Raw genomic sequence first — 11,174 nt, 5'->3', positions numbered from 1 at the left:
GTAGGGAAGTAGTGGTACATACCCTTATTCTGCAGCATCTTTTATCTTGCAGACTGAAGCATCCAACAGTTCATTGGGAGCACTTCTATTGTAACAGTGGGAAAAAGAAGAGTGTCCTGTGGAGTTCGCTAGCCGTAAGCTTAACATGGCTGAGACCAGGTACACAACCATAGAGAAAGAGTGCTTGGCAATTTGTTGGGTGATAGAGTATTTTAGATACTAGCTACTGGGCCAGGAGTTGTTAGTAGGGACAGACCATGCCCCATTACAATAGTTAGCGAGATCCTACATAGACAACGCATGGATAACCTGCTGGGCATTGGCCCTACAACCGTTTAAATTCATGATAGTGCATCATCCTGGCAAAGACAACCTCGTGGCTGACTTTCTTTCTAGGTATATTAGTCAGGATGACTCCATCAAGGAAGTGAGGTGAGTGTACCAGGAACACCGCCAGTTGACAACAGAAGACCAGTGAGACATCATGACACCACAAGGAAGCTTAAGGAGGGATGTCTGTGGCAGCGGGAGCTGCTCCCAAGGACCAGAAGTGCCAGTGACAAACCCCAACACTCCAGAAGACAGACCCAGGGACTCCAGCCCCGCAGAAAATTTAGATCTGAGGCATGCCGGGTCAACGGGCGAGTTGTGCAAGCCAGTGCTGCACTGGCTTTTCAAACATCTATCAATCAAGTTTGGCGGCAGCTGGCTGATGATGTCAGCTGCAGCTGCTGCCTCAGGGGATTTAAAAACTCTGGCAGAGCCAGGGGTAGAAAGGGAGGCAGGAGGAAAGAAGCCAAGCTCACCGGGGTGCAACCTGGCTGAGCAGTAATTATAGATGACCCTGTCCTGCAGAGAGTAGATGAGGGCAGTGTCTGGGAGCCAGACAAGGCTTGTCGATCCTAGGCTCCACAGGAATGGGTTTAGGGTCAGCCACCAACCCCAGGACATGGGCAGGGTTTATTCAACTCTGAGCCTGCAGAGGGCACCGCAGGTACAAGCCCAGCACTGGGGTCAAGCTAGGTTGAGGACCAGGAGTAAAGAGCAGGTTGCAACCACAAGCCAGCACTGTGACTAAAGGGCAAGGAGGCTGGGGTCCCTCGGCTGCAGAATAGAAGCCGGGACCACAGGCTGGCACAGTGGCTCAACAATTCCAATGACTAGTGAGTGGATGGGGTGTAGGAGAGGCAGAGCCCCAGGACCAACCACAATGAGGCCATGAGTACCTCCGTCTCCAGGCCCAGGCTAGGAACACCACTGAACCCCTCCTTTTCAATTAAATTCCATCAAGTTGTGGCAGGGGAGTCGGGAGTCCCATCCCAGAAAGCAGAGAGATACTCATCATGCCTACCGAGGTCATGACACGTACACTTAGACTGTGTTCATTGAGACTATAAGAATAGTCCATTGCTATAGCGTGCATATATTTTATACCTGTTATGACATATAACAGTATAATGGCGAGAGGCTTCTGTATGAGTAAAGGATCTGAGCCAAGAAAATTGCGTTACACTATCAGAAACAATTTTTTTCTTAAAAATGGGAAAATCAACTACTCTATATCCTACCATAAATAATGTCCCACAAGCTAGGAGTACAAGCTTTGAGGTTGATATTAATGCATGCTATTTCCAAAAAGAGAATGTTTTCTGATTTTGCTATAACTATTTTGAATGCAATTCAGATCCTAACTGTATCCAGCAAGTGATGTTTTGCTTCTGTCAGCCTGAGGTCAGAAGGACACTCTCATAGTATATTTCAAATTTTTAATTTTTTTTCCTTGCGGAATGGTTGGCAGGATCATGCAAGATCTCTACCAAATTAATCTGATGCTCTGCTGAGTGATTTGTTGAGCCTGTGGTGTGAATAACTGTTATTTGCATGAACTACCTACACTTTTTAGCTGGCAGCTGTGTACTTCTGCCAGTGCACATCAATCCTGACCTGTAATGCCTTTGTTGTTACAGTCTATTGTGAGAAGTGGGCCAGTTTTATGCTGAAACATATGGTTTTGTAATGACAACAGAAGTTCATGACTTTAAACATTAAACCACCAAACTTTATTTTCCTCATTCTATCCTACTTATTAGCTCTATACAATAAAATAAAATACAAAGCATGTGCTAGTTTATTCAGGAAAATAATTGTATATGCTTTACTTGAGTTTTTCTGCCAACAGTTTTAAAAAGATCTGAGCAGCCTGCATACAATATTGCCTGAATAGATTCTGAAACACAGTCAAGTCAATTAGAAACTTTTAGTTTTTAAAAAAGGGCATTTACAATGATAGGGATCTGTATCTGAGCTTTAAGTTTAAAAATATTAAGCATAAAATAATTATTTTTTCATAGGACATTTCTATCCATTGGTTTTATACAGTATACATTAAGTAAGAACTATTATGCTTTTGATTTTAAATGGTCAGATTTTTGCAAAATAGAGATGTACTTTCAGAGAAGTCAAGGATGCTTAATGTAAGTATAAATGAAAACCAGGATATATTTAAAAACTGATTCTGAGAAATGACGTTCTTGACAAAATAACATCAGAGGTCCATAGTATAACTGTGGTTTTAAGGCTCTGCAGCAGGGAAGCTCTCAAAAGAACTGGCTAAATTTTGAAAAAAAGCAACTAAACTTCCTTTGAAAGGATACATACATGGGCTCTCTTCCTTTTCTTTTCTGCTAGGCAGTGTGGAATTCTTTTCCATATAATGTATTATGAACTCATCATTATAACCTGCAACTACTTTCCAGGAGCACAATAAGCAATAAACTAGTATTTGTCTTTTCTCATTCTACCCAGAAGGAGATCTATATGTAGAAGGCACTGCTTTTCTTAAGGAGTTCTTTACATGTACATATTATAAGTTCATGGTACAGAAGACAAGGTCAAAGAACTTCACCTTACTCTCAGAGAAGGTGGTAATGTTCATATGAACCTTAGTTCCCATGGCAGTTCATCCCAAAGATTGAGACAGGTCCTGAGAAACTTGTTTTCTGCAGAGAGAGGCTTTATTCTTATGGTTGAAAGAACCACTGCTGCAGAGGAGAGTTAATATGTACTATGCCAGAGGAGAGTTAAGGACAGTACTTTTCATTCCAGAGCTCTAGGGGATGCCTTAGCCAAAGCCACTGACCACCTTGGAAGATAATGATGAAAACTTTGAAAATGACATAATATAATGGACCAATAGAAACAGCAGAGGACAGGAAGGAAGTGTTTAGAGTATCTCCTGTTGCTAATTATATATATAACAGCATTACATATTAGCTAGAGCCTTCTAAGGGGAGGAGGCAATGGTTTCAGGCCAAACTACATTCCATCATTGAACTCCAGTAGAAAGGTAAGAAAGGTAGACAACTGAGATCAGGTCTTTATCACCCAGAAAGAGGTGGAATCTCTAGGGCAACTGAAGAGATATCAGATAATTTTATGTAAGTGTAGCATCAGTGAGGATGTAAGAATCAAGAATAAACCTTGGCCTGCAACTGATCAACTGAAAGTGAGTATCTTCAACCAAAGAAGGTGGCACCATGACATCAATAACCTGTCCGCATTCAGTTTTAATTAAAAAGATCCTTCTGAGGATGCAGGTGCTGTTTCCTATTATTATTTCTTGAAGGTATCCTTCCCCCCAAAACATCAAACAATTTAAATGCAGCCCTTTAAGTCTCTGCTCTCAGAAAGACAGTAGCATCAAATGGCTGTCTGTCAAATGCTGCCAACAGATCCAGGAATATGAGAATGATTGTCTGCCTACCATCCACTGACAGCAGGACATCATCCATCAGTGTCACTACAGTAGTTTCCAACCCACGTGCTGGCCAGAATCCAGACTGTGCTGCATGTAGGACATTAACTTAGTTCAGCACCTGTGCTACAATCAGAAAGCAATTGCCTCAGTACAAGCACATGGAATGAATGCAAGGTTCTTTGCATTTTCTCCCTGCCCACCCGGTCAACTTCATATATATATGCCCTAGATTTAGCTTTCTTTTGCACAGGAAATGGTAGGGGCAAGAAAGCAAATACAAATCATCAATAAAAATGAGAGGTCTAGGAAATATTACTTATAAGGAAAGATTGGGAGAACTGGTATTGTTTAGTCTGAAGAAGAGAAGACTGAAGGGGGATCTGATAACACTCTTCAAATGCATAAAGGTTGGTAATAAAATATTGGAACTATGGGCTCTGGGGTGGGGAAGGGGTGTGCTTTAATTAGATCAGCTCTTAGAGCTGCTTTAATTAGAGAGCTCACAATGTCACGTGTATTCAGCATCTTGCACTTCAAAATGGCAAACTTTAATGAAAGCACTCCCCCCTCAACAATTTTGAAATGTGGGCACACCGAATACAGTGTTATGAAGGCTGCTGGAGCGTGCTAATTAGCACGCTCCAGCAGAATTGATCAACCAAGTCTGCTCCAATGGGGGCTAATTAGCATACATCTCAGCACAGGTCCGTCACATGTATAGATGTCCTATAGGTTGAATATTTGAAAGGATCTTTTAAACCAGGGGTTGACAATCAGGGGTACATGTACCTCCGGGGGTACTTGGAAAGGGGCTAGGAGGTACATGCAGGTGGGTGGGGATGGAGCGCCGCCACCTCCCAGGAGAAGGGCCAGGGAGGCAGGGCAGTGGCTCCCCTCTGTGGGCTGCACAGGGGCCACCTGGACACATTGGGAGCTCGCATGTGGTGGCCGGTGCTGCCATCCACCACCCCACACCGCCACCGCGTGCAAGCCCTCCCCCAATCAGCCAGAACTGTACGCAAAAGGGGTACACTCCTTAAAAAAGATTGAAAACCCATTTTTTAAACTCTCAGGGTGGCTAAGTATTGGAACAGATTACTGAGCAAGGCTATGGCATCTCCATCAAAAGCTTTTAAGAGTAAGTTAGACAAACATCTGTGATGGTTGATATTGTTGTAAAGAGGAGTGCCATGCTTTCCTATTTTTCTCTCAATCCATTATATTGGGGTACTCAACCCACAGTTCGTGGGCCAGATCTGGATTACAGCACCTTGTCAGCCAGCCCATGAGGCTCCCCATGGGTCTGGCAATTTGGTGGTGGGGAAATAGTGGCACCATTCCCTTGCTGCCAGATTTCCAGACCCATGGGGAGCCCCAGGCCCTGTGCACCGGATTAGGCACCCAATCCCAGCATGCAGGGCCAGGCAGAAGAAGGAGCAGTGCTAAGACCCATGACCCAATCCTGGTGCAGGGGCAGCACCAGGCCCCAAGGCCCAATCCTGTTGTGGGGGGGCCAGATGGGGGTAGCGCCAGGCCTCCATGGCCCAATCCCAGTGTATGGGATCAGCGGGGCTGTGCCAGGTCCCTAGGATCCAACCCTGGTGCACAGGGGCAGGAGGGGGAGGTGCCAAACCCCCAAGGCTTTATCCCAGCACACAGAGGTGGGAGGTGGCAGTGCTGGGGCCCAATCCCAGTGAGTGGGGCAGGAAAGGGGCAGTGCTTAATCCATCCCAGGGACTGTCCCCATACCATTCATCTGGCCAGCAGGGCCACAAGGTTACACACCACTACAATATATCACATTTCATTCACTTTGTTTTAAATGTAAATTTTAAAAATATTAAGTACTTCATAAATCTGGCTTTGTTTTTATGTGGTAAATAAGATTTTAGAGCTTCACAAGGAAATTCAATGTTCATGTGTTTAGGGACTGACTTTCCTAAGAAAAATTCTGGACTTGTTCTATTTTAACATTAAGAGATTCCAACTACCTGGAGATGTTGTAAGTGCATAGTTACATACTAGAAAGTATACAGAAATATACCAGCATTGCAAGTACTTCTTGTTAGAATTATAGCACAGAAACTCAAGAGGCTTTTCTTAAAATCTCAACAGGAAATAGTTGTCCCTTATCCTGCCTGACAATCACAGAATGAAAGAGTTGCTATATTTTCAGTTTAGTTGAACACTTTTGTATGCAGAAATTTTAAAAATGAAAATGTATATACTCATTTTTGTATTATTTTCTTAAATCAGAGCAATCCAATTGTGAGCTGCACATGGCCTGCAAAGGGTTAAGTTGCAGCCCCTAGGCTCCTGCCTGCCTGCTGCTCTACAAATTGCTCTGGCTGTAAAAGCACCAGAGTCTCTAGGCTTCCCCTCCCTCCTATGGCTTTAGCTGCCAGCACCCAACCCAGGGGGTGGGGCACTGTGGTGTTGTATGGGAAGCTGAAGGTATACCTAGATCCCTGCAGTACAGCAGCGACATAAGGGGCATGAGAAGGTGGTATGTGTTTTGTCCTATAGCTACAGATGCCTGTGGCTCACTCTGGTGTGGCCCATGAGGGATTCAGCCCCTGGCCACTTAGAAGTTGCACAGTCCTGTTTTATATCACGTCATAAAGGCAAAAAGGCCTGACCTTAGTTTTTGTTCTTTTTTCCCATTGATATGAATTTGCCCAAAAGAGGAAAAACAAATTTTATAACTTTGTAGTCATTTCAGTAAAGTAGTAAAGAATTCACATGAAAGAATCAAGATTGCTTACCTTGACTGACTGACTGTAAGGTCCTATGTTAGCAGGTGCCCAGTGAGAAATGCTCTGTACATGCATGACCTGCTTTTCATAACAGGATGTGTCATCAGTCGTAAAGTCACGGCTATGTGCAAGGCAGTCAATCCAAAACAGTATTCCATCGGGCAACGGGACCTCTACACACACTCTAAAAAATAATCCATGAAAGGGAATTAGTTTTTCCAATATGAAAGGTTATTTACCAAACTTAAAAATTGACCATCAATGTTTCTGTCTATCGTTACTATGTTACAGACTTCTCTTTGCTTCTCTTATAGCAGAAAATCAACAACAATGATTTCTGATTATTAAGAAACTTGTAGTATAATATTGCAAGATTCTACTTGCCAAGTAGTATAATATTACAAGAGTCTACCTGTCAAAAAGTAGAATCTCACCTGCCACAGGCAAGTGGAAACTTTCTCTCTATGACTGTCATCACAAGGATGGATAAATAGATTATCTGCTTGGGCTGGTAATTTTTCAAAACAATTTTGCAAATTTACTATGGATCCACACTCTTGGGTTTGTGCTCCTAGCATATTACTAGCCAGAACTTCCATTGCTGCGTTTCTGTACATAATGCAATTTGGCAGCCATGCAAACTGCCAAATCATTTTTATTTCTGGCCAAAATTCAACATAAATCTATTTGTATCTTATAAGTAATCATACAATTTTTTTCAGCAACTTTTATACCTGTTATTTTATGACTTCTTTAAGAAGCGATGAGGGATTCAGCAGCCAGCTATGCAAACATGGAAGCAAAAGACATACAGTAACATAAGAAGCAGAAGAGGCTAAAGCAGAGAAAGGAAGCAGGAAAGGTGTCACTTAGAGTATTTAAAATATCAAAGTTTTCAGAATTGCTCTTGTTCTGCTGTAGAGCTCTACAGGAAGGCACAGAACTTCGGTCTAAAGCCACAAAAAAGCTGAATTCCACCCTGTCGTGATTTATTACCTGATTGACAGCCAGGACCCCTCTATACATGCAGCCACAATGGGATCCCATCACGCTCTATTGCTGGTGCTGGGGGCCCCAGTTTGTTCCCCATACTGCCTTTATTGCAGACCCAACAGCCGACATGGGCTGTAGGGAGTGTAGCAGGGGCCAGCTCCAGGAACACTGCTCCCACTGTGAGAATCATCATCTGGCGGCTCACAGAGGGAGGATTGCAGCAAAGGCAGCGTTCCCCTGCTGCAAGCCCTGCAGCCCACATCTTTGCTGGGCTCACAGTGGCGGCAGTGAAAAGAACACTGCCCTTGCTGCAAGTCTTGTGAGATTTCTGGCTCCCAAGTGCAGCAGTGTGGGGGATCGCTGCTGCCACTGCAAGCCCTACACCTCACAAGGTTCACAGTAAGGGCAGCGTTTTCCTTACTGCCCCCACTGTAAGCCCCACAGCTGGGAATGCTTGCAGGCATAGGTGGATTAATGCACAGGTCAGCTGGGTTCGGGCCCATGGGCCCCTGCCTTGGCACAGATGAAATCAGAGGCTAGGCTGGGCATGTGCAAAGCTGTGGGTTGTGGCTGCTGGGTGCCATTTGCTGGGTGCTGCTGCAGCTGGACTGAGCTGTGGTGGGGCAAGGGCCCTCCACCTAGAACTTGGTCTACATCGCTCAGACCCAGAGGGCAGTGGCTCCACACCCCTGGCACCAGCTCCAGCATGAACCTGTGGGCAGGGGCAGCCATTGCTCCTGTCCCAGGGCAGCGTGTCCTGCTCTGGCCGCTGACCCCACTGCACTGGCTAGGGACAGAGCCCGCGGCTGCAGGGCAAGGCATGGGTCAGGGGGGGCCCTGGGCTGTAGTGGGGGGCCTGGTCCAGAGCCCCAATGAATCTTAATCTGCTCCTGCTTGCAGGGGAGAGCACCATTCTCCATGATGCAAGCCCTGCAGCTGACAACACTGACAATACTAAGAGCCTTCTCAGCTGTGAGGCTGGCAGCCTGTGGTGCACCCCTGTGGCTGGGAGCTCCTTAGTTGATGGGGCTCTCAGCCACAGGGGAGCACCAGGCCACACATTCAATTAATGGTGTGATTAGAACAAGCTACAAAGTTATTGCCCATTTTTGTGGAATACCTTTGGAGCTTATTGCTTGTTTTATCATGCCATCATTTGGTTGCAAGTATAGGTAGGTGACAATTTAAGATGTGATTACCTGGTTAATCACACCTTAAGTGTAACATTTAGAGGGGGCCTCAGTGTCTCTTGGAAGTCTCTCCCTACTCCCTTCCCCACAATGCTTTTGCTTCTACTGGCACCATTCTTTCCCAGCTTAGAAACCACACCAAGGAATCAAATAGTGTTACAGTCAATTTTACATAGCCACGTGTTTCTGAGTCTGTCAGAGAACTCAGTGCTCTTTTACAACATGACTCAGGAAGACTTGATAGGTAATTTAGATCTAAATTGTCATATTGTACCCAGGTTGATATCCATAAATATAACAAGTTAGGGCTGTGAATTTGTTATGGCATGTACTATCCTAACATAACTATAACTCCAGTAAGTAATTTCTGCTTTTATTCCTCATCAGTTTTAACCCCTTATGGATTACAAGTGCTATAGTTTTCTGGTCCTGATTTAAATGATAAGTTTTCTTATTATTATTTTCAGGATTCAAATAAGCCAGAAACCTCATCACTGAATATGGGGCAGAGTTTAATTGTGATTTTCTTGAGGAAGCTCTCAAAGAACTGTGACTCAGTTACAGTACTTCCTTTGCTCGTCTCTTCCATCCTCTTGGAAATAAGTTGCAACAGTCCTTTATGGAATATAATTTTAGTTCCCTCAGGCTGTGTTGGCTCAGGTTTGTGTTATACTTCCTTGATGAATATGCTTCAAACAGGTCAACAAAGACAGAGCCGCTAAGAATAAGCACAACTGTACATTCTCCAGAAAACTATGGAATCAATTCCCTTTGACATCTCCATTCTTCCATGCCTCCACAATTAAAGTTAAGAGCATATAATATCAGGCATAATAATATTAGTGGCAGACAGGGGGGACAAGGCTGATCTATTCAATGAGTTTTTTTGCCTCAGTGGGTCAAGATAAGTCTCCTAATGGGCTCTTAGACGGGCATCAGAGGGACACCAGCTCACCAACTGTCGACGCTGACTTGGTGCAGAGTCACTCAGATGGACTGGATATGTTCAAGTCAGCAGGCCTGGATGAGCTTCATCTGAAAGTACTGAAGGAATTGGCCGGTGTCATAGCAGAACCACTGGCACGGCTGTTTGAGTGCTCGTGGTGCTTCGGTCAGGTCCCGGAGGACTGGAAAAGGGCCAATGTGGTCCCTATTTTCAAGAAGGGGAGGAAGGAGGTTCCAAGTAATTACAGGCCAGTCAGTCTCTCCCCCATCCTTGGAAAGGTTTTTGAAAATATTATGAAGGATCATATGTGTCGGAGTCCAGTGGGAAAAATAATGCAGCAGGGAAACCAGCATGGATTTGTAGTAGGTAGATCATGCCTGACCAATCTGATTTCGTTTTATGACAGGGTCACAAAATGCTTAGACACAGAAGAAGAGGTGGATGTCATTTTCTTGGATTTTAACAAGACCTTTGATACGGTATCTCATCCCATCCTCATAAATAAATTAAGAGACTATGATATAGATGTTTACACAGTCCAGTGGGTGGCAAATTGGCTTAGCGGTCACACCAAGAGTGTGGTAGTAGATGGGTCAGTATTGACCTGGAAGGATGCGGAGAGTCGGGTCCTGCAGGGTTCGGTCCTTGGACCTTGCACTCTTCAATATCTTCATCAGTGACTTGGATGTGGGTGTGAAGTGTGCTTTGTCCAAGTTTGTGGATGATACTAAATTGCGGGGTGAAGTGCACACTCCGGAGGGTAGGGGACGATTGCAGGCAGACCTGGACAGGTTAGAGAAGTGAGCAGTACACAATAGGATGCAGTACAACAAGGACAAGTTCAGAGTCCGGCACCAAGGGCACAAAAATATCCAACACACCTACTGGCTGGGAAGTGACCCTCTCAGCAGCACAGAAGTGGAAAGGGATCTCGGAGTCATAGTGGACTCCAAGGTGAACATGAGTTGTCAGTGTGACGAAATCATCGGCAAAGTTAACCACACTTTATCATGCATCAGCAGATGCATCACAAATAGACCCAAGGAAGTGATACTTCCCCTCTATGTGGCATTGATCAGACCACAGTTGGAGTACTGCATCCAGTTTTGGGTGCCATACTTCAAGAAGGATGTTGATAAACTTGAGAGGGTCCAGAGGACAGCCATTTGTATGGTCAGGGGCTTACGGGACAAGCCCTATGCGGATAGACTGAGGGACCTGGACCTCTTCAGCCTCTGCAAGAGAAGGCTGAGAGGTGATCTTGTGGCTGCCTACAAATTCATTAGGGGGATGCAGCGAGGGATTGGAGATTCTCTGTCCACCAGGGCACCTCTTTGGGTAACAAGGAACAATGGTCACAAACTGACCGAGAATAGGTTTAGGCTAGATATCAGGAAAGACTTCTTCATGTTAAGGGTAGCCAAAACCTAGAATGGGCTTACAAGGGAGGTGGTGCTCTCCCCTACCTTGGGGGTCTTTAAGAGAAGTCTGGATAGGCATCTGGCTGGGGTCATCTGATCCCAGCACTCTTT

General features: G+C 44.8%; 1 protein-coding gene across 2 annotated transcripts in view; it reads right to left on the bottom strand.

Annotated features, from left to right (window-relative positions):
- Nucleotides 1–11,174, bottom strand: part of DPH6 (diphthamine biosynthesis 6) — a 318,847-nt gene that overhangs the window by 118,089 nt on the left and 189,584 nt on the right. For both annotated transcript variants that reach the window (XM_025204914.1, XM_025204913.1), the window contains exon 12: nt 6,523–6,697. In XM_025204914.1, coding sequence (XP_025060699.1) covers nt 6,523–6,697 — 175 coding nt within the window. The remainder of the gene's footprint in view (nt 1–6,522; nt 6,698–11,174) is intronic.

This window comes from Alligator sinensis, unplaced genomic scaffold, assembly GCF_000455745.1.
Source record: "Alligator sinensis unplaced genomic scaffold, ASM45574v1 scaffold36_1, whole genome shotgun sequence".
NCBI lineage: Eukaryota > Metazoa > Chordata > Crocodylia > Alligatoridae > Alligator > Alligator sinensis.
This window is presented reverse-complemented; position numbering and strand designations above follow the sequence as displayed.